This window comes from Theropithecus gelada, chromosome 2, assembly GCF_003255815.1.
Source record: "Theropithecus gelada isolate Dixy chromosome 2, Tgel_1.0, whole genome shotgun sequence".
Lineage (NCBI taxonomy): Eukaryota > Metazoa > Chordata > Mammalia > Primates > Cercopithecidae > Theropithecus > Theropithecus gelada.
Window position 1 is genome coordinate 177,196,004 of NC_037669.1, and position 24,754 is coordinate 177,220,757.

At 41.5% G+C, this 24,754-nt stretch overlaps 1 protein-coding gene across 2 annotated transcripts in view; it reads left to right on the top strand.

Annotated features, from left to right (window-relative positions):
• The window catches only part of TGFBR2 (transforming growth factor beta receptor 2), an 88,389-nt gene that overhangs the window by 52,213 nt on the left and 11,422 nt on the right, over positions 1 to 24,754 (top strand). For both annotated transcript variants that reach the window (XM_025375661.1, XM_025375662.1), the window contains 2 exons: positions 13,858 to 14,657; positions 16,356 to 16,497. In XM_025375661.1, coding sequence (XP_025231446.1) covers positions 13,858 to 14,657; positions 16,356 to 16,497 — 942 coding nt within the window. The remainder of the gene's footprint in view (positions 1 to 13,857; positions 14,658 to 16,355; positions 16,498 to 24,754) is intronic.

Below are 24,754 nucleotides of genomic sequence, written 5' to 3' on the forward strand. Positions count from 1 at the left end.
GATCTTGGCTCACCGCAAGCTCCGCCTCCCGGGTTCACGCCATTCTCCTGCCTCAGCCTCCCGAGTAGCTGGGACTACAGGCGCCTGCCACCTCGCCCGGCTAGTTTTTTTGTATTTTTTAGTAGAGACGGGGTTTCACGGGGATAGCCAGGATGGTCTCGATCTCCTGACCTCGTGATCCGCCCATCTCGGCCTCCCAAAGTGCTGGGATTACAGGCTTGAGCCACCGCGCCCGGCCTGCCTCTGATCTTAAGGACGCTTTGAAGCACACCGAGCAGGGGTCTGCAAACTTCTTTGATAAAGGGCAAGATAGTAAATATTTTCAGCTTTGCAGGGCAGAGTCTCTCTCGCAGCCACTCAACTCTTCTGTGGTAGCAGCCACAGACAGTGTGTAAGCGACTGGACGTGGCTGTGTTCCAGTACAACTTCATTTACAAAAACAGGTCTCAGGCCAACCCCCGATAGAGATATTCATGGTTTTTGTGTTTCTCTCTCAAATGCTAACTATCAGAAGAGCTTAGAGTCAAATCTGAATCCTGCTTCTAGCAAATATGTACCTACACATTTAGTGTACTAATACCACCCTTGCTTACCAGTTTTTACCCTGTGTTCACATGTTTCTATTCCATTTGTCATAATTTTAGCTCCTATCTTGACTTTGTCTTCTTTCACTGTTGTTGTTTTGTTTTTGTTTTTGGAATGGGATAGGACTGTAAGTAAATAAATTGATTATATCTTGCTAGCTTAGAAATCAGGACTTGAGAAACCAGTTCTGACTCAAAGTTCAATCTATGTGGTTAAATAGGGAAGCAGACCATAAGATGTACGCGCAGTGGTGCACGTTGCTGACTCGCCAGCTATGTGCAGGCTGTAGCAGTTAGTGTGGTGGTGTGTGCTCTCTAACCTGAGATGTTGAGAGAAGGGCAGAGAAGAGGACTTCTTGTAGCCACAAAGTTTCATTCCTTCCTCTATCATTGTTGTAGCATTTCTTTTAAGTGAAAACAGCCTTTTTGGTTTGCAAGCCTAACTCTGGCAGGAAGACAAATTATTTTTTTTACAGTATCAGACACGCGGTTTCCTGTCTATGTTTAACTTGCTAGCAGAACATCTCAGCCAGCTGGTTCCCTCTGGACCCATTGTGTCCTTAATGTCGTTGCTTTACGCCATCCAGCAAACCCACTCTGTGTATTGATCACATGCCTTGAGCATTTTGTTGACTTCCGTTGCTTTCTGAGTAAGGCAGGTCTTAGAAATGCTGCCCTCTTTCTCCCAAATCTCATTTTGTGTTTGTTCAGCTCCAGCACCAGGGAGCTGGCTTCATGGGGAAATGATTAGCTCTTGCATGTAAGAAATGAAAAGAGTAAATGGTGTTTTGGTAGCTCTGGGGGATTTTGGGTATCCTGCCTTGGAACTGTGCACTCACGCCTCAAAATAGCTGGCTTTCCAGCTGTGCATTTTTGTTTCCAAAGAAACAAACCAGATTTACTTTCTGGTCTCAATGCAGAAGGAAAACTAAGTGTGGAAATATGGTTGAGAAAAGTTGTTACAAGAGGAAGAAAATTATGGATTCAAGTTGCTAGTCTCATTCCTGAGAAAAGAAATCAGTTATTTGAGGTGATGACTCAGAGCTGAAGTAGCCTTTGGTTGTGAACCTTGGTTAGAAAGCACACTTGGAATTCATCAATATGGCCCTGTGTCTGGCCAAGGAAATAATCAAGATTTGCATGCTAGAGGACACTGTGATTCAGTTGAAGGAAGCTTAGAATGTATTTGAACTGAATTAAGGCAAAAGCAACTCACTTTTCAAGATTTTTTTTTTCTCAAGTAGCAAAGTAAACAAAGCTGCACTGAGGCCAGATGTGATTTCTGGTTGTGAATATTTGTACTCTAGAACTTCATTCTGATACGAATCAGCACAGTGGAATCCAGTATGGACACAGGCCGTCTCAAATTCCATCCACTGGCCGTGAGTGACCAAGAAAGCAATCGGACCCGTACTGCTGGTGCTGTAGCAAGGTTCTGGTGGTTCCTCTGCAGCCTCAGGTCTCTCCCACTGCGGCCTCCATGTGTTCCATAAACTCCACTCCCATGAGTAATGGCAAGAAGGGTGCACCGAGCCTTTTTGCTGCTTTGCACGTGTCTCAGTGTCCCACCAGGGGGAAAAAAGGCTCAAGGAGTTAGCTAACCACTGTGAAATTGACTTTTATTTCCACCCACATATACTCCAGAGGCTATATTCACCACCGTTTGGACATCTGGATGACTTGCCTTTGGAAAGTCTTTTTTTATTCTGAATCACTCCTGCATGTTACCTGTTATGGAAAATATCAGTTTTGCCATTACAAGTTATGCTTTTTTTAAAAAACAAAATAGTAACTTTTAGAGAAAAAATTTATATTTGCTTATCTACTTTTAAAAATATACATATATATGACTTTTGTTGCCTAATTAGAGGATATAGTTGGTTCCAATGTCAAGAACAATTTATCTGAAATTTAGTCATTAAAATTATTTCCATGTCTTCCATTTTCCAGGCCCCATCCTATTCAAAATACCTGTTTCTTCCACCAGGCTGATGTAGTCATTCTCAGCCTTGGCTGCACACTGGAAACACCTGAGGAGCTTTAAAAACTACTCATTAACTGGGTCTTACTCCTGCAGTTTCTGACTTAATTGGTCTGGGGCCTGGTATCAGGAATTATTTTTTAATTCTTCAAGGTATTTTAATATGCAGCCAACATTGGGAACCACTGGACTCAAGACAGCTTGTTCTGCCAAATCTTTTTATATTTTTCATCACGTTCCCCATGTAACCTGGAAAGGGCTGGTAACAATTAAAGAATGGCAGCTACCGCAGGAAGGAGCCAAAATTCTGCCTTCGAAGGTTAGAGGAGAAGAAAAACCAACACCTGTGTCACCCCATCCACGGAGGAATCACAAGACTTTTTAAGTGGGGGTATTATTTTTTTTCTATAACAATTTACAAGCAGTTGCTTTAGAACAAGGTCAAGGGCCTCATTGGGACTAGGCATCTTAGCTTTTAAAACTGATTAAACTATACATTAAAGGAAAGCACATTTTAAACCTTCATGTGTCCAAAAGGTTGGATGGCAAGGTTTGGGTGCCACTGCCTTGTCAGAGACAAGGCAGGGACCAGGAAGGCTGTGTGCGTGATTTTAGGAGGTAAAGAAACTCAGGTGGGAAGGAATTGCAGAAGCCTGTGGTTCACCTGGAAAGCCAGAGAGAGAGAGAGGATGTATTTTGGTGACCTAACAGGTATTGTGAATAATGAATATGCTTTTCCAAAGCGATCTGGTCCCCCTGTTTGAGAGGATCCTGAAATAACTTAAGAAATGCATCTTGCTTTCAGGTTTCCTGAGAACATGAGGGCCCCTAGACAGAATACAAGGTATAATTCAGACGGCCAGCCAGAAAAAGAATTAAAGAATCAGGGCAGGTGTGGGGATCCTAACAAAGCCTCAGCTTTTAGTAGTCAGGAGACTTTTCTGTGTCATAACACAGAAAAGAAAATGAAAAAAAAAATCTTGCTCCAAAGAACATATATGAGGTGTGAAGCTCTCTCTGCGGAGGGACAGATGTGTCATCATTTCTTGGACAAAGCCTGGTACGTTGTAGGTACCCTCCTAATGTTCGTTGCCCTCCTTTTAAAGTCAGAGCAAGAGAGGTAGCAAGAATCTATAATCCTAAGGAGGAACATAAAGGATGAAAATCACAGTGGAAGGGATGCCTAAAAGAGCAAAGGCTGAATCAGGGTTTTAATTGCCTGAAATGACCAATTTTCCAAAACTTATCAGGTAGGTGTAAAATCAGACATATAGGTTCAAACAATCAATTGCAAAGGAGCACTTATCAACACAGTGGCTGGGAATCTGCTCCTGTGATGAAGACCCCAGGGTTTAGAGGTAAGTTAAGGTCATTCTGAAATCTGGATGATCTTGCTGAAAGAGTCAAAACAAAACAGAAAGAACAAACCATCCAGAGCCTTAAACTCTACTCGGTGGAAGAGGAGGTGAGAGTCCTGCTGTAATCTTTGCTACACAGATTACATTCCAAGTATTATATCTGTGTTTAGCAAAACACATGATGAAGGATCTTAAATACCCAAGCGTGGTTTCGGAGAATAGATCGCTTTATCCATAGAAAAAAGGTTCTGGCATTTATTGGGTACTATATGCTGGGCAGGCTGATTTTAGGGTCTGATAAATATGTCAGAGTTTAGAGTCTCATAAATATCTTGAAAAGTAACCGAAGAAAACATGGCTGTTCAACCTGAAAATGAAGTGATTTAGGGGATATGAGTTTAATGTCCAGCAGGAGTTTAAGTGTTCTCATCCCATAGAAAATGGATTCATTTTGTTGCTTTTTGCCTTAGAGAACAGCAGAAAGGCCAGTAATAGAAGTACACAGAGGCTCCATTTGACTTAATGTAAAGAATAATTTTAAAAATATCCCAATATTTAGACTTTATCCCAATATATCTACAGTTAGAAATATTGTGATTTAATTAAGGAATGATAACAAAAGAGTGGTGTCCTTCTACCGTAACATTTTCAGGCAGAGGTTTTACCTTTACCTCTCATGGGAATTCTAAAAGACGTTATCATACTGGATTAGAATACATGCAAGGCTTTTCCATCTGGGAGAGAGATAAGAAGGAAATAATACAAAGGAGACTGTGCCATGGGATAGGAGAGATGGAGAATAGCTTTGTTCTGAAATATGTGCAGTTGGAATAAAACAACCACATTGATTGGAGAGAATGCTGCTTTCATCATTTGGGGAAAAAATACTCTCAAACTATATCCAGAATGTCAAACAGTGCTGTCAATAGCTAGAAGTTAAATTAAATCCTGCCTTGCTAGTGAGCTTACTGTCCTTTCATTGTTTAATTAAAATGACTTTTTATTGTTTGCTTAAATTGATGTGCTTTTTACTGGGATGATGGATGGGGAAGCATATCTCATTCTACATTCCTCCACCAGTTAATTGACTAGAAAATTATCATGGACCATTTTCTCATTGGCTAGTGCTGAATACAACCATACCAGAGCTTTACAAGTAATTCCACTATGAAAAATTTTTGTAGGAGGAAAGCATCTCTATGGCAGAGTACCAAAGAACTTAATTTTTGGTAAACTCTTTAGCAAAAATAAAATTTACCTCTGAAACTTGAATGAGTAAATGAATCACTGCAAGAACTTTTAAATGCAGATTCTGATTCAGTTAGTTGAGGACAGCGCTAAGACTCTGCATTTCCAGTAAGTTCCCAGAGGATGCTGATGGCTGCTGGTCTGGGGACACACTTAGAATAACGAGGTGACAAGTTATTCTGTATGTAACATGTCAACAAAATTTTTAAAGGTGCAGAAAATGATGGCAGGATCTTTGAACTCTGCAGTGTGAAGTATATATGTGAGTGCTTAGCTTTCGCTTTCTTTCTGTGTGTGTGTGTACAGAGACTCAGACACAGATACCTTCACATATATACATCTGAATATATATACATTCCAGTCCGTATTCAGATCCCTTCAAGGTTATGGGTCTGTTGTTTCAATTCAGCATCCAGTCAAGGACAACACATTAGAATTGATTGTTTTGCCTCTACAGCGTGTTTTTGGTTTTCATGACATTGACGTTGATTTGACTAGGTCAGACCATTCCATTTCCTTTATAAAGGCACTTTCTAGATTTGTCTGATGATTTGATTAATTCAGATTAAACATTTCTGTAAAGAGTCTACTGGTGTTTTTATTGTAGGAAGTTTTTTTAAAACAGTAATTCTGCAAAAAAACAAGGTTTTGCATTCATATTCAGTCATACTAGTAGCAAGACGACTGCAGATGCATACTTGGATGATAAAATCAGTCAGAAAACTCAAGAAAATGATAACTATAAAAGTCGGGAATAGTGATTACTTTTTAGAGGAAGGGAGGGATCTCCGATTGAGTTGGGGAACATGAACAGACTTCTGGGATGGCCAGCAAAATTATATTTTCTGACCTGACCAGTGGTTACAAGAGTGTTGACTTTATAATAATTCACTAATCCAGACACTTGTTTTATGTACTTTTCTCTATCTGTGTTTCATTTTGGAATGAATTCTTTTTCATAAGAGAGAAATCAGAGTAATTTCTCTGATTCTCAAGGCCATACCGTGCTCTTGGGCTAAGTATATTATTTTAAATTACCCTTAGGAGAAAGGAAAGAGAAAGAGAAGGCTAACTTTTTTTTTTGAGACAGGGTCTCATTCTGTTGCCCAGGCTAAAATGCAGTGGCGCCATTATAGCTCACTCTAGTCTCGAACTTCCGGGCTCAAGTGATCCTCTTGCCTCAGCCTTTTAAGTAGCGCAGATTACATGCCCACACCACCACATCCAGCTAATTTTTTAAAATTTTTTATTTTTATATAGACAGGGTCTCACTATATTGCCCAGACTGGTCTCAAACTCCCTGGGCTCAAGTGATCTTCCAACCTCAGCCTCGCAAAGTGCTAGGATTACAGGTGTGAGCCACCATGTTTGCCCCCATTTTTGTTTTTTTGATCATCTGAGTGGTTTCAAAGCTTTTGTTCTTTCCATACCACCAAGCTGTCTCCTTAACAATGAACTCTGAGATCCATTTAATAATTCCGAAAATTTCCAATCACTTCTGTCACACATAGAGGCCAGACTTAGTTGCAAATAAGGAGCCATTTGCAAATGTCAGAGTCTTATTACATAAATATTTTTTTTAAGACAAATGTCAAATTCTTTTTTTATCTGTCTTCCAAAGATAAGTGTTAATATGCCATAAAAAAATACGCACTGGCAGAAAACCTCAAGGGGAAATCCTGTGGTATACTTTCCTTTGGAGTGATTGAAAAGTAAACAGTTTGTCTTATAACTTTAATATGCATGTGCGCACACATGCACATGCGCGTGCACGCACACACACGTTGCTCTCAGCCTCTTTTAAATCCTTTGTTATGCCGACACTAGTTCCTAAAAGGAACTTAAAACCGAACCTCCCTAATTCACTATTTTAAATAAAAGTCACTTGGTTAAAAAAATAAAAACATTAAATTAAGGCCAACTTGGTAAGTAAAATCCTCTGTGGATCAGTTAATGTGTCTTGATAAAAAGCAAATCAACATAGCTGAATTTGGGAGATAGGCTCCTGCTTTAATATTTGAAGTAGTTTGGCAGTTCCTCCACTCCATAAAGGACTTTAGGGCAAAAATTTAGTGGGATACGTGGATGATAGTTTTTCACACACCTTGGTGTATTAGTACACTACTGAGCCTCAGATGCCAAGAGAGATTTTTGTGAAGTTGGCAGTGAAGCTCTAACCACAAGAATGTTCACATGCCAGCATGTTCACCTAAAGCAAGAGTATATATACAACTGGCTGAGATCCAAAGAAGGAAACTATGCTAAAGAGAGATAGCTGAGGGGAAGGAAGAACTTCCTGCCTCAAGTCATGTTAATTATAACATTAAAAGGACAGCATTCATTTATTGAGTACTTACCAGGAACGGCTTTTACTTAGCAAGAATACTTATTTACTAAGTAGACAAAAATGTTGTAGAAGCAACCAAGGCTCAGTATCCTCCTCTGTAAAACAGGGGTAAGAGAATCTAACTCATATATTGGGTTGTTGGAGAAATAAAGTAGATCATGTTTACAAAATAAATTGCCCAGTGCCTAACCCAACAAAGCACATCATATATGAGTTATCTTTCTTATTGTTACAAGATTTCGAAGGAGGGCTTCTCCTCATTCTCCACTGCGGAGCTGCCTTCCCACTCCACAGGAGCTGTGACAGCACCCACCGTTGTCCATGTGCAGCACAACAAATCAAGCCGGGCAGATCTACCATTGGCACTAGTTACCAACTTCCTAGAGAGACCCATCAGTCCCAAAATCCCCGCTGTAGGAGTCCTGGAGAAGAGACTAAAGCCCAAATGCCTTCACTCTGCCAAGGGAGCTTCCCTTTTTTGTGTGTATGTGCCATGGACTTCTTAAAGTAAGGAAGCCTGTGGACCCCTTCTCACTGTGATGGTTTTTAAATGCATAAAATAGAACACGGAGTATGTCAAAACCAATTACACTGACATACAATGATCAAATATTTTAAAAATGAATTTGTGTTACAGTAATATGTGTTTCTATAGTAATGCTTTTAAATACCAATAGCAGCAGATCTAAACAACTGAAATGTGTAAATGATGAGCGTAAGTCACATGCTGAGATGTCTGCAACGACAAAGTCATAGGTACAGCTAATACTAGGAAATATTAATTTTTCATTAAAGGTTAGAGAAAATAAAAAAGATGCAATTTTTGCCCATTCAGATTCACAGACCCACTGAACCCTATTTACTGAGCCCAGGCTAAAAATGTTTACTATTATAGCCTCATTTTTGTATGGGCCTTGGAGAAATTCCACCCTTATTTTTCATGCCCTTCAGAGCTAGATCTAGTTCGATGTTACTACTATTCACAGAATGTCCTAATAGTGCAACAATTATGTTTTGAGCTCTGCTAAGGTCTAGGCCATGACAATAGGCTCTGAGAAAAGAAAAAGATTTTGGGGTTCTCCTTCACATAAAACTTTTTATTTCCTGGCAGGAAAAGGATGCATATTTACAGAGACACTGCTAAACTGTGGTTCTTAGTTCAGAGGAAAGGAAATAGTCCCTATACCCAAAATATAGTCCTTTAGACACATTATACAAGAATTGCCAGTGTCGCTCGGTGGATGGCTGTAAAATCACTTAGTCCAGGCTACACTAAAGAAAAACACTTCATCAAATTGGGACCCCCCACCCCCGCCCGCACACACATAGGGTCTTGCTCTGTTACCCAGGCTGGAATGCAGTGGTAGGATCCTAGTGTGCTGCAGCCTTGAACTCCTGCCTCAAGTAAAGTAATCCTCCTGCCTCAGCCACCCTAGTAGCTGGGACTACAGGAAGCACCACAGTGCCTGGCTTTTTTTTTTTTTTTTTCCAGTTTGTGTAGAGACAGTCTCACGATGTTGCCCAGGCTGGTCTCGAACTCCTGGGCTCAAGTGATCCTCCCGCCAAAGTGCTAGGATTTCAGGCGTGAGCCACCACACCCAGCCTAAAGTCATTGTCATTCTTAGTTGGCTCTCACCAATATGAAGTTAAGAGATCAGGCATGGGGTTGAGATCAGAAGTCTCTCCAGTCAGGTAGTGCTCATTTTAAATACCAGCTTTGCTGTGGCCTAAATTTATCATCTTGGAAAATTACTTAAACTGTCTGACCTTTAGCTTCCCTATCTGTAAAATGGGGTTTATAATAATAGCAGTTTCTATCTCATAGGGTTTTTCTGGCAATTAAATTTAAATATTTTATAAAATCCTTAGCACACAGCCAGGAACTTAGTAAGTGTTCAGATACAAGTTTCTCTGTAACTGGGGGCTGATGAAAAGAAGCATTTCCTGTTGGTCTCCGAGTAAAGGAGATGCTGGCTTGTACCTACACCTAGAGCTGTTGGGTTTTCTAGTAGCAACCCAAGGGTTAATACTGCCAGAGGGTGTGGGTGGCTTCTGTTTAGATAAAGCCACATCCCAAAGCTTCCTTCCAACCTTGGTTGCTATTGTTAGAGTTTTTCACCACCTCTTTGAAGTTTCAAGATTGACAGATGTTATTCGAGAATTCCTCCTCCCGCCAAAAGTTTTTTAAGTGTAAGTTTTCTAAAGAAATAACAGGAAATTTTAGGAGAAAGTAAAACTTTGGTTTCTGACATTGAACTGGGGATTTCTAGAATCTTCCTCAGTCAGTGCTGCACATACACTTAAGGGGATTTCTGTTTTTGTGTTTCCTTTAGGCTAAAAAGGAATTGAAATGAGCAAAGAAGACTGTTTTTATAGATAGTTAGGAGTTATAAATTAAAGTTAACCATGATGAATCAACATTTCATTTGGACAGTTTAGTGAATTAAGGACACAGCTAAGTAATGATGCAGTTAATATTTAAATTTTTCCAAATTTCATTTTCTCATATGTGAAAAAAAATTGACTACATATTCACATTTGGCCAAAGTGAAGTCTCTCGAGATTCTGCCAATGAGGTTATTAAAGTGACACCTCTAGAACAGGGGTCAGCAAAGTTTTTCTGTGAAGGGCCAGACAGTAAATATTTTAGGCTTTCTGGGCCAGATAAGATCTCTGTTGCACGAACTTCTTAGTTTTATTGTTTTTTAAACAACTGTTTAAAAATGCGGGGAAAATCATTCTTAGGTCATAGGACTATACAAAAGCAGGCCATGGGCTCTTGAGCCATAGTTTGTCAAACCTTGCTATAAAATATTAGAAATTTGAGAAATATCATTCCACATAAGTTATCATTCAGTTTCTAAAACACGTTTGTTGAATACCATAAATTGCCCCATTCTGCCCCGGGTACTGGGTATAGCATGGTGACCAAATAGATCTGGCCACTACCCTGCTTTGTCAGGGAGAAGCAATCAGATAATCAAGTGGATTTATGATTATAAGACATTCCATGTAGTTACAGACACAGAGAATGGAGACAAGTGGGTACTTCAAGCAAACACATTCATTGGATACCACAGATAATAGAGGTGGAGTTTCAGGGAGGGAACATTGTGGAAGTGGTAAGTCTAAGTGGAAATGCCAACTGCTGGATCGGCTGTTGTGGTTGAACATTAGTTCATCTGCCCCCTTAATTTTGTTCTTCAGGTTTATACTTTGCTGGACAACAGGGACAGTCCATACATCTCCACAAGAGCATCTTTTTTTCTTTTGCATTTGAATCGTTCTGGAATTGCTTTGTCCCACCCCATTTCTGCCCTACTCTTGCCTGTTCTTTGTCCCAACCCAAGCCTCCCAGTGTGAGTAAGAATTTATGTTTTTAAGGGTCAGTCACCAAATTTTCTCACTTTCCCTATATTTTTTAAATGCATTCATGTATCTTTCCAAAAAATGTTAATTTTTTTTCTCTTGGTTTCTGGAATTCTGATATATTGGGGTTACTTCTCTGGTTACTAGACCCAAGATTTTCATTTAGAATATACAGTCAGTGGAAGTTGGCATTTCTACTTAGACTTACCTTAAGAACAAGTAATCATATTAAACCTTAAAAATTGATAATATAATTAAACCTTAAAAATTGATAATATAACCTTAAAAATTGATAATATAATATTCAATGAGCTCCATTTCTCACTGTGTTTTGTTAAATGAAAGTATCAGATTCTGGGCCATGTGCAGTGGCTCACGCCTGTAATCCCAGCACTTTGGGAGGCCAAGGCAGGCGGATCATGAGGTCAGGAGATCGAGACCAGCCTGGCCAACATGGTGAAACCCCGTCTCTACTAAAAATACAAAAAAAAAAAAAAAAAAAAAATTAGCTGGGCGTAGTGGTGCACGTCTGTAATCCCAGCTACTTGGGAGGCTGAGGCAGGAGGTGAGGTTGCAGTGAGCAGAGATCGCACCATTGCACTCCAGCCTGGGTGACAGAGCAAGACTCCATCTTTAGGAAAAAAAAAAAAAAACACGAAAGTATCAGATGCTGTATATAACCTGGGGTTCATCATCGTGAGCCAGGAAAATTTAGGACGTGAACACACACGAGTTTAGGAGAGGAGTTTAATAAGCAGAAGAGAAGAGAAGGAGAAACAACTCTCTATAGAGAAAGGGGTCTCCAAGCAGAAACGACGGGCTGGCGGCGAATGTGCTGGATTTTATAGTCCGGTTTGAGGAGGCGGTGTCTGATTTACATAGGGCTCACAGATTGGTTCAATCAGGCATGACGTTTACATAGTGCATGGGGAGGACTGGTCACCCCACCCTAATCTTATGCAAGTGGACTTTCCAGTTGATCAGCACCATCTTGTCTGCTCTTTACTGTACACATGGCTGACAGAGAAGGGAAGATGGAGCCACCGTCTTGAACATGTCCTTAGTTCCTGCCGGCATTCACCCGTGCAAGCTCCCAGCTTGCCTGTGTCTGAAGCTCGACTTTACAGGCTGCTGTTTGTTAGAAAATGATTTGGGGCTGCTTTTCATTAAAAAGAAAAGCCTTACCTTGGACTCCCATACCCTTACTATCTGCCCAAGTAATTTCTTCTTAACTCCTTTATCAATACCATTTAGGTAATGGGTTCCCCTCGAGAGAATTTGGTTATATCCTCATTCCACCTGGACTATATTCTCATCACTTTTTTTTTTTCCTCTTCAAACACCTACTGTAGGTGAAAACTGACAATTGAATAATCAAAAGATCCTTCTCTGACATGGAGTTTGTTTCCCTACCACCTACCCGTTTTTTCCTTTCTATTCCCCAGGTGCAGGGTGGTCAGTATGGGAGAATTGCTCTTCCTTAGATAGATCATATATTCTTTCTCCTGAACAGAGCACTCTTTCCACTCATCACTGACTTTTCCCATTCTTCAGAGACCAACTTAAAGGCAATTTTTTGCTACTGTGCTTTCCATGTTTCTCTAAACTCTTCCACATTCCACTAACATATAGATTACATTGTACATTTAGCCCCTAACCCAGATGCCATATATTCCTTATTTGTATATATGCCCTAAGTCCTCTACTGGGTACTCTTTGAGGGCAGTGCCATGCCCATCGTAGACACTCAGTAGTGATATATTTAATGAATGATTCTAGGATCTGAGCATGATTAATGGGTACTTTGGAGGGCAGATAGATGACACATAAAGCAGTAGAATTCTGGCATGTTTGCCCAATGAAAACAGCCCAGCACAAGCTCCCATTGAACTAGAGCTGCCTTTTGCTGTCTCCTGACCACTGTCTGTTTCTATTCATGTCCTTCTTCCAAAGAGGAAAACTGTTTCACCAGAGCCAACAAGGCCAGCATATGAACTAAAGTTTGATGCACAAGATATTATAGTTAGATATCTGGTGCTAAGGACTCTCCTTATCAGCCCACATGGGCCTGCTTCAGAATTCCAAGTCATAAAACTGCAGCATTTCCATTTTTAATTTATCTTAACCTTTGTGGCAATGTTTCCGTCGTTGCTATTAAATATTTCAGTTCCATGAAACTACAATTTACATGCACACTGAAAAGAGAAATGTTGGGTGGTGTAAGATAACTGTCCAAAGAGATCCTTTCCACGGACTCCTCTCCCTGTCACCCATAGGTGTAGGGTAGCCTGAATGCTGATCAGAGCAGAACAAGTTGGAGCTTGAAAAAGAGCAAAGATTTTGGTGGAAACTGTGGCATGCTCTGTGTTTTTACCAGATATCATACATGCAAATTTTTTGAAGGCAGAAGCTGTGTCATTTTTTTCCACGTTCCCAATGTTCTGAGCTTCGATAACACTCAATAAATGCTTTGTCTTTTTATTTGGCAGTATTGAGGATCTGCCGTGTGCTACGTGCAGTTTACTGTAGTGAAGAAGACGTGGTCCCTGCCAGCATGGAGTTCCCTGTCTGTGGGGGATGGGGAAAGTGGGGAAAGACAGACGTGAAATCAAGAGGTGGAGTCATAGGTCATTTAATTTAAGTTGCACTGAATTGTTACCTAGGAAAGGTATAAGATGCAATGAAAATGTATAAAATAAGACAATTTTCCAAGTTTTTCTAGGTCTCTCTTAAGGAGTGACATGTAAGCTGAAGTTTGAAGGAAGAGTAGGAGATGTCAAATAGATGGCCAGAGGCAGGGAAGACTGAACAAGTGTGCACTGGCATCCCTGAAATAAAAATTAACAATGTAGTATCTACAAAAACTATACAGACGCTAAAATCTATAGATGCTCGGGCATGAACCCGCTTCCTGACAGTACATACCTACCACATCCAACTCCTTCTCTCCTTGTTTTGTTTCCCCATCAGAATACAACACCAGCAATCCTGACTTGTTGCTAGTCATATTTCAAGTGACAGGCATCAGCCTCCTGCCACCACTGGGAGTTGCCATATCTGTCATCATCATCTTCTACTGCTACCGCGTTAACCGGCAGCAGAAGCTGAGCTCATCCTGGGAAGCTGGCAAGCCACGGAAGCTCATGGACTTCAGTGAGCACTGTGCCATCATCCTGGAAGACGACCGCTCCGACATCAGCTCCACATGCGCCAACAACATCAACCACAACACAGAGCTGCTGCCCATTGAACTGGACACCCTGGTGGGGAAAGGTCGCTTTGCTGAGGTCTATAAGGCCAAGCTGAAGCAGAACACTTCAGAGCAGTTTGAGACAGTGGCAGTCAAGATCTTTCCCTACGAGGAGTATGCCTCTTGGAAGACGGAGAAGGACATCTTCTCAGACATCAACCTGAAGCATGAGAACATACTGCAGTTCCTGACAGCTGAGGAGCGCAAGACGGAGTTGGGGAAACAGTACTGGCTGATCACTGCCTTCCATGCCAAGGGCAACCTGCAGGAGTACCTGACGCGGCATGTCATCAGCTGGGAGGACCTGCGCAAACTGGGCAGCTCCCTCGCCCGGGGCATTGCTCACCTCCACAGTGATCACACTCCGTGCGGGAGGCCCAAGATGCCCATCGTGCACAGGGACCTCAAGAGTTCCAATATCCTCGTGAAGAACGACCTGACCTGCTGCCTGTGTGACTTTGGGCTTTCCCTGCGTCTGGACCCTACTCTGTCTGTGGATGACCTGGCTAACAGCGGGCAGGTAAGTTAGAGATAGTGCTAGATCCCCTTTACCTTGAGCCTGGCCTCACCCTACCTCTTGATCCGTATCTCCTGGCTCTTATCTCAAACAGCCCTATACTCTGGACGCTGGTCTAGGGAATCTAGCCAAAGTACCGAGTCTGCCTTGAGCATGCTCTGCTCTCTCCTGCCTGAGCATTTTTGCTAATGGACAGCATTTCTCCTCCTGTCTTCAAATCCCTCCCAATTCAGCACATTTTTTCCTCCTGGATCAATTCTCATTTCTCTTCCAGCAAAGGTTTTTTCTTTTTTTCAAGCACTGTTAGTACTTTACCTCTATTTTTTCCCTCTCTTATGGTTGTACTCAGTCCTTTCTACTCTATATTAGCTGTAGTTGTGTTGGTTTCTTTGTATGATTCTTTGTATTAATAGGGTCATGGAAGGCCTATTAATAATGTCATGGATCTCCCTGAAGTCCAAATCTACATCCACATGGTCACCCAAGATACCTAGCACAATGCCTCGAACATTGAAAGTAAAATAAGTACTTGTCAACTGAGTGAGCGCTTCCGCTCTTGAAGCACTCTCACAGATTAAAATGGAAATGTTTTTGGCTAAGAAACTATTGGAAGGTGATTAGAAATCACCACAACATCTCTTATAAATGACAAGCCCAGTGTTTTCACACAGTGGAGTCTGTGGAGAGCAGCACTGTCTTCTTTAGCCAGGTGGCAGGACACACTCTGAAGCATTTGGTTACTGCTCAGTCAGCTCTGTGTCCATGGCAGCACACGCAGTGTTGAGGTAAACATCGAAACATGGGCAGCCTAATGTGCCAGAGTAATGAGCCATGCAATGACCTCTTGAGAAGAAAAATTGTTTCTAATACATGCCAATGAGAAACATTCCTTGGAATGATAATATCAACTCACTCGGCTTCCCTAGATCCTTGGGAAGGCAGGACTTTATTGTTATTTAGTCAGTCTATACATACTACAATACTAAATATTTAAGTGATCCATTCCCTGGAATTTTTTTTTCCTTTTTCATATGGATCCCACGTTTGCATATTTTTAGTCATAGAGATTAGCACAGGCCTAAAAGTCAAAATAAAACTATATGGCCCACACGTGAAAATTATAAAGTGATCCAGATTTGGTCTTTTTCTGTGAAAATGCTTTTATACAATTTAATTTAATAGAGATGATATGCAATGGTACTATATCCTTTGCACACTGGAATGTGCCATGGGATAAATAAAGATTAAGACTCAGTCCTGAAGTGATCAAAACTGATAGCAATTATTATTTTTACCATAAGTCGTGGAGCTTCAGGAATAAAAAAAAAACTTAATTTTGAAAAGCAAAAATAAACATTTAAAATATCACAAATATTGTCTCTCAGGTTATCTGTAAGGATGTTACTGAAAAATGTGATGACACAAGTCATGGGGTTAGATAAGGCAGCTGTGGGGTTTGGCACTTCCCTGTTTTGGCATGCTTTGTTTATAGTCTTTAGAGGGTTTTCAGGGAGAGAACATCTCTTTTAAAAAATAACCATCTACCTGTACCTTTCTGTGCATTTCTCATTCTTTAAAACAGCCCTGTGATTTTTTTTAAAAAATCCTTTGCACATGTCAGGAGCCACTATCAGCTATATTGTGAAAATAAAAATGCAGCTGGAATTAAATGATGGGCCTCACTGTCTGTTTTTGCTGTAGGTGGGAACTGCAAGATACATGGCTCCAGAAGTCCTAGAATCCAGGATGAATTTGGAGAATGTAGAGTCCTTTAAGCAGACCGATGTCTACTCCATGGCTCTGGTGCTCTGGGAAATGACATCGCGCTGTAATGCGGTGGGAGGTAGGTATGGACCAGCATCACTGTGTAGTGGTAAACTTGTCTTCAAAATAAGATCATGTGTTGGCCGGGCGCCGTGGCTCACGCCTGTAATCCCAGCACTTTGGGAGGCCGAGACAGGCAGATCACGAGGTCAGGAGATCGAGACCATCCTGGCTAACGCTGTGAAACCCTGTCTCTACTAAAAATTAAAAAAAAAAAAAAAATTAGCCGGGCGCGGTGGCGGGCGCCTGTAGACCCAGCTACTCGGGAGGCTGAGGCAGGAGAATGGCGTGAACCAGGGGGGCGGAGCTTGCAGTAAGTGGAGATCCGGCCACTGCACTCCAGCCTGGGAGACAGAGCGAGATTCCGTCTCAAAAAAAAAAAGATCCTGTGTTGCTTCGATCATTATTCCAGGGGTTACAAAGCAGTTATTAGAGCTACTTGAGATCTGATACTATGCAACCATCCCAGAACTATTTGGGGTTGTGCTAAACAGCCTAGGTTTTTAAACCGAAAGCCACATTTAGAGCATAAAGCTTTGTATCTCCTTTTATAAAGCTTTGTATAATTACTCTTCTCTTGACACATCTCTTCACAATTATTTAAATATCTGGCAAGAGATGAATACTAATAAAATGTGTAAGAATTACTTCTAATGATCATAGGATGATATTCAGATAAGCATCTGATTTCTTTTACTTTGTGTTTTAAGGTTTTTCAGAATTATGTCTGGGAAAAGGATTTGATTTAAAATTTACTTTTATGGACATGACATTCTTTTATTGGGCAAAAAAAGAAAATCATTGTTTGAGATATTTGTTTAGGTTTTGAAAATTCTAGTGAAGAGGTTATTGAGGAAAGCTGTCCTTTCACTGCTTAAGCCTGCAAGACTGATTGGGAGGCCTACTTTTCTCCTGAAAAGCCCAAGGTGTCCAGCTGGCTTGCTCTTTTTCTCCCCAAGTTCAGCCACCTACTGTTTGTTTTTCTATAAGGATCATTTTTCCCTGAACACACTGTCATAGCCTCCCAGATGCCCTCTGCTATGTCTTCTTTGCAGGTTGTATGCTGAGTCCTTTTCACTGTTAGAGGCTGTTACTACTATTGACCGTGAACCTGTAGATAGGATGAGCAACAAACATCTGGGGTGCCAGGGTGAGGCTATTGTTCTAGGAAGTATTGTCCCCTATTGTCCAGGAGGCAAGAACAGTTTAGGTGTACATTACTATACCCTTTCCTGACTCTTCTCAGTACCGTGGAGGGCAGATGAATGACACATAAAGCAACAGAATTCTGGCATGCTTGTCCAATGAAAGCAGCCGAGCACAAGCTTTCATTGAACTAGAACTGCCTTTTGCTGTCTCCTGTCCACTGTGTGTTACTATTCATGTCCTTCTTTATTTCTCAGGTGAGAAAAGGTCTTAGGTCTCACCTGAGAAATCTGTGCACCCAAGTTCATCCTGGTTGGCTGCCAAATGAAGCCAAACTAACTCCATTCCTTTTTTTTTTTTTTTTTTTAAAGACAGAGTCTCGTTCTGTCACCCAGGCTGGAATGCAGTGGCTCAGTCTTGGCTCACTGCAACCTCCGCCTCCTGGGTTCAAGTGATTCTCCTGGCTCAGCCTCCTGAGTAGCTGAGATTATAGACACGCACCACCACACCCAGCTAATTTTTGTATTTTTAGTAGAGATAGGGTTTCACCATGTTGATCAGGCTGGCATCGAACTTTTGACCTCATGATCTGCCTGCCTTGACCTCCCAAAGTGCTGAGATTACAGGCGTGAGCCATCGTGCCCGGCCTCCATTCCATTTTTAACTTTTTGTTTTGTAATAATTTTAGACTTACAAAATAGTTGCAAAACAAGTGGAGTTTCTATATACTCTTCACTCAACTTTGCCTGTTGTTAATATCTAACCTAAACCATAGTATGGCTGTCAAAAACAGCAAATTAGCCTGGGTTCAGTGTTCTTAATTAATCCATATACCTATCTGTACTTCCAAGTCCCCAGTAATGTTCTTTTCTGAAACAGGGTCCAGTCTAGGATCCCGCATTGATCTAATGTGCACGCCTCCTTAGTCTCCTTGACCTTGTGACAGTTCCTCAGTCTATTTTTGTCTTTTATGACCTTGACACTTGTGAAAAGTTTAAAACAGTTATTTAGACTGTCTCTCACTTTGGGTTTCACTGATGTTTTCTCATGATTTGTTGAGATTACATATTTTGGGCAAAATTACCACAGAAACGATAGTGTGCCTGTCTTCAGTGTGTCATATCGGGGGAGTAAGATGTCCATGTGTCTGATGACTAATGTTAAATTTGGTCTCTTGGTTAAAGTGGGACCTGCTGGTTTCTCCTCTGTAAAAAATACTATTTGTCCATTTGTAAGTAATACATCCCTTTGACCTGTTTCTAAAGATACTATATACCTGTTTAGCAAACTTAAGCAAAATTTAGCAAAATTTAAAATTTTAGCAAAATTTAGCAAGTACTAAATACCTATTTAGAACTTTGTTATTCATAATTTACCCACTAATTTGACGATCTATGACTAATTCATGCCTATAATAATTATTACTATAATGCTTGCTTAAGGAAGATTTTCTATTTTTCTTGTTTCTTCTACATTTATTAATATGCATTCTACTTTAAGAAAGATCTGTCTCTTCTGTCACCATCCCCTGTTCTTTGTTTACTAATTATGTATTTATATCAGCAGGGGATTTTGGATATTTATTTTATTATATGGATATCCAGTATTGTCATTATTTATTTTGTTGCTCAGGTTGCCACAGCTTGGGTCACTGGTCCAAACTACCCAGCATTTTTCAGTTGGCACCACTGCTGGCTCTGATTCTTCATCCTGTTCAGAATATGCAGAGCCAATTCTCCAGCGTGGGTCTAGGTCACCCCCTCCCATCCTGCATGCTGCTGAACCTCATGTGTTTTCCTGAGACCCCGGCATGGGGATGGCACTTCCTATCTAGCTGACATAGTTATTTTCTAGTTTCTTGACCAAGGTTTCTTTCCCCAAAACACTTCCAAAAGTTAACTTTGTTTTTCCTTGCACAGTGAAATTTGTTTAACCAAGTTTCAGCCACTGAGAATAATTTTCTGCTTGAAAGCTCTGACAGTTCCAAAATGAATCTTAAGCCGGGTATGAGTTGTGTCAGAGACAATGCTGTTGTCACTGTCAGAATAAATTTACCTAGATTTCAGTATCGTTCCCTATCCTTTCAACCCTGTTATTCTATAAACATGAGCGGGAGATTGTGTCTCTGTCTTTCCCTCTGTCAGTGCAGCCAGCTTATTAAGGCCCTAGGTGAGCTCCCAGCTTTCATTGTTATCACTGACTAAAACCCTTGCCTGTTGATATTTGCTGAGTGTGGAAAAATTGAAGCTAATGAGGAAGAAGTTCACCAACTTTTACGAGGTCTAAAAACAGTTACAGTATAAACAAGTTTTCCCAAGGAAGGAACAGGATCTGGTTTATTCAGCTAGTCTCAAAAAATCTTTTATAACCTTAGGATAAGAACAGACAGCCCTGGGGAACCGGAAAGAGGCCATCCCAGTTCTCATTTCCTTTGATCTTAAGCCCACAGTCCTGTTTCTCCCATCTTCGCTCAGGCTGCAGACACCAGGGTTATTTATCCATCCTCACGTTCGTCCTGACACAAAGCCCTTCACTTGATTAAGTATGTGAACTCACGTAGTAAGCTCCTTCTCCCACCTTGACTTCTTCTTTTAAAAGCATTAGTGGTTTTTGTTTGTTGCTTTCTTTTTGGTGTGTCTCAAAAACCTTAAAGACAGATTTTCAGTCTAGTCTTAGTTTCAGGGGCTTTTCTTTTACATTCAAAAAATCCTCTGGAAAGTACACGAAGCCTGAAGACAGATGGATTCCCTCCAACTGCATGCATCTTGATGTTGTCCCAACTGTAGCTTTTGTAGAAACATAGATGGAAGGACAGGTTTTGACCTCAAGAGGCTTATAGTCTACAGGAAATAGTTGTTTGTTTCTTCTCCCTTCTTTTTCAAAAACTTACACATGCAGATAAGTTTCTTACCTTACAAATTAAATAAATAGTGAATCCCCCTGTTTGATGTTAGACTTTAATTTTAAGATACAAGGAAGAGGGAAGGATGTGAAAGGTCTTTCCTTAAGCTTGAACTTCCACAGTTTGCAGTGCAACATATGTAATTACCACTTTTTAAAAAATCAGCAGTCTTATTTCAAAAAAGGAAATGTGGAATATGCTTACCTTTGTATGATGAATCATAGATGGACAGTAAAGGGAACCAGATCTCCAGGGTCATCTTCTCTGTAGGCTCTGAGTCTGTGTGCTTGTGGGATCATGGATCGGGGCCACTTCTGTGACGTGAAAGGCTTTTGATCTGGCCCATCGAGCCAGCTACCAAGCACCTACAGAGAAGCCTACTCAAGAGGTATGATCCACCTCAACTGTGTGCAGAAGGATGGTGGGATCCAAGTCTCCAGTGAAAACAGCTAATCTACATGGCAAGTGTAGTGGATCTACCCGCTGAAGGAGGATAAATGAGCCTCCTTGGATTTCTTAGGATGACTGCCATTGGTAATATGGATATAGCACCCCATCCTATACTGACAGAGTCCCCAGTTGTACTGATACCTTTTTAAGCTATGGAACATTAACCTCTCCATTACCAATTGTTAATGAGCTGTTGCAGAAGTGCCTGTTTGTTTTACTTTCTTGGATGTTGACATTACACTATTCACTACTTGAAGAAAAATGTTCTAAGTAGCAGAAGATCTAACTGAATGAAGTAGGATATAAGGATTAGGGACAATTTCACAGAAAACTGTGAAGTCCCATGTCTCCTGCCTTTAAGTGACTCATAAACATGAATATTAAGGCTCCAAGCTCACCTCCACGCCACATTCTCATTCTGTGTTCATCAGTTCATCGTGATGAAAGTCTTTTAGGTCTCACCTCCAGGCTTTGTCTCACGCTATTTCCTGGCACTGGAACACTTAACTAGACTGTTTTTAACAGGCAAGTGTGGTTCAGTTGTGATAAATGCTTAGGACGGGAAAGCAGTGAGCTCAAGGGACTGAACGCCCAGGTTGGCTTCAGGGAGTGCAGTGTTAGGGTCAGGGAATGAGAGTTAGGTCAGCTCTTGAAGGAAGAGGAAGACGTGCTTCTGAGTTACTTCTTTATCAGCCAATCACTCCTCACTGCAAGGGAGCACAGGGAAAACAGAAAGAACAGCACTACACTGGAGAAGCCTCACTTTTATCAGATGAGAAAACATAAACAGATGATAATAGAGCTCTTCAAAAGCCAGGTGGTACAGCTTCATTTAGCACAAAATTCCACCAGGGAGCTCGGGAGATGTGCTGCAGTTAGGTAAAGAGGCTGGTCAGAGAGAACGGCTTCATGTTGAAAGTACGTTTGGTCCAGATAAAGCCATAAAGGAATAACCACCGCTTCTTGAGCGCTTGCTCCAGACATCAACTCATTTAATCTACCAAAACTCTTTTAGGTGTGTACTGTTACGAATCCCATTTTACAACAAGAAAACTGAGGGCTCAGGAAGTGCGAAAGTTGTGGAGCCAGGAATCAAAGCCCTGTTGTCTGACTCTGTAGCTCACTGGCCGTAGTATTGCAGGTATACTGCTAGCCTGGCCAATGCAGAACATGTTTTAAAAATAGTAGCTATGGCTGGGTGCAGTGGCTCACGCCTGTAATCCCAGTACTTGGGGAGGCCAAGGCGGGCAGATCATGAGGTCAGGAGTTTAAGACCAGACTGGCCAAGATAGTGAAACGCCATCTCTACTAAAAATACAAATATTAGCTGGGCATGGTGGCAGGCGCCTGTAGTCGCAGCTACTCAAGAGGCTGAGGCAGAGAATTGCTTGAACCTAGATCACGCCACTGCACTCCAGCAACAGAGCGAGACTCCGTCCCCAGCCCTGCCCCTAAAAATAGTAGCTATGATTCCTATGAGCAGTGTGGATAGGATAGTCAGAGCTACTCTGTGCATCCTGGCAGTTGATACGAAGCCTTTCCAGCAGAAGCTAAGGAGACAATCACATGTTTGAGGAACATTCAGTGATAGCCTCACTTCTCTGGGTGAATCCCTGTTAACAGAACCCAAGGCTGTTAATTTGTGTAGCATGTCACAGTATTGATGCCTTAAAATTTGAGATAACTGCTTTGTCTTTATTTCCCTAAAGATACATTTATTCATTCATTCACTCAAAAATTATTTATTGAGTACCTCTTGTGTCGCAGGCATTATTTAAAATGCCAGGGATACTGTAGTTTAAGAAGCAGTGTCTTTCTTCGAGAGACAGGAAGTCTAGTGAAGAGCCAGTATTTTAGTGACAGGTAATGAACAAAGAGATACGTAGTATAATGTTGGAGTTGGGTGCGGTGGGTGGGATGATTTTAGAAAGAAAAATAGACTTGGGGGATAGATAATGAAAGAGGCTGTCATTTCAGACATTTTAATCCTCTGAAAGAATACAAAAGAAAGAAAAGAACACAAATCTTTCACAATTGTTTGAAGTAAGAACAAGACAGGAGGAGGTGACTGGTGTGTTACTGTTCTACGAAGAAGGAGAAAAAGCTTCTTCATGAAGTCGCCATTCAGCAAGAACAGAACTGGAGACGGGTTCTCTTACAAAGAAGTCTCTGTCCCAGGCTTTCAGTCTGTTTGGTGTTCATACAAGTGTTTGTGTGTTGTGTGGAAGGCGGGTGAAGGTGCTCCCGTTCAGGAACCCTTTGGTGAACACAGCAGGCACAATACTCTCGTCATCCCCAGCCAAACTGGCCTACAAGCACACTGACTTCCACATCCCTGGCATTTAGGCCTTCGAATAGAAGCTGACTCATAGCAGCCAGCTAAGCAAGTATTTAACGAGGAGTAACACAACTCCAAGAAGGGCTCCTTAGCGTATTGTCAAGTTGCTGAGTCTTGTAAGATGGAAAAAAAAAAAAAAAAAAGTGCAAATGAACCAAAAAGAAAGGGAAGGGGGAGGGGCAAGAAAGAGAGAGAAAAAAAGGAGGCGTTGGAAAGAGGGCTGAGGAGAGACCAGGATTGAAACACTTCATTTTCCTGGATTTCCGAGGGAGCACAGTTTGGAAAGCAGATATGAAGACTCGGGGGTACTGCTTTGGGGAAAAGCATCAACCACTTTGCTGCCCTGTTACGTTGGGACTACAGTCGAAACAACAGCTGTGCACCAGATGCTGACTTTCCGAAGAATACCATTGCTGTCCCGGAGACCTGCCCTCTGAGTGTTGCGGAACTGGGAAGAGACAGGCAAGCATGGTTTTCTCTTAGGAGCCTTTTGAGACAAATTAAAAGAAGCTGCGAGGGCCAGGCAGTTGTGGGTGGCTTCCGTCAGCGAAAGGGCTGCAGGGAGAGGTGGCAGGAGGGAGATGGAAGGAAGAGAAAGTTGTTCTCAAGCAGTGAAATAAAGAGGTTTTTTTTAGAAAAGATGCTGTTTGAGGCACTCAAGGAAATTCTGAGGTGTTCAGCCCTGTCCGTCTGGCTTCAGAAACAGTCTGAGGGTGAGACAAAGACTTGGTTTGATGAACTAATTCTGCTGTGTAGGCATATGTCTTGGGTGGAGTGCCTCCGACCCTGGAACAAGAATTTGAGTGCAAGTAGTTTAGTTGGGAAGAGATTGCAGGAAATGCCAGTAAGAGAATGAGGAAATGAGTCAGGAGAGGGAAGGAAACCAGTAAAGGATATCTTATCAAGTGAGTTACCACTGTGGGCAACTGGAGTCTAACTACGGGCGGTATAGAACACACACCTCAGTGTCATACCACCTGACGTTAAGGAAGCCGGGTGTTTATCTTTCCAACTCCCATCAGTCTTTGCTGGAGGGCTGCTCCAGGCCGAGCTGGGAGAGTTCACTCCCCAGCCCTCCTCGCCTGTTCTTCCTGGAGCTGGGCCAGCCTAACCGGAAGGGCCATTGCGATGGGGTTGGGAGGTGGTGGTGCAGCTGGCCTTGCAGCATCACACTGAATAATGATGGGGGCACATGTGACTCTTCTTATTTTGTGGATATAGGAAGTGAGGCACAAACTCTTGATATCTCTTTTCTAAGTCCTCATATCTACTTTTTAAAGGAGTCAAGGCAAAAACAACAAAATAAGACTTGCAATGCATATTGTTAGCTCTTCCACTTTTTAAGTGCTAAACTCAGTCATTACTCTCTAAGCCCTTCACTTTTTTCTTAGAGGCAATTCTAATTTTTTTAAAAAGGTGGTTCTTATTATAGGTTAGCCA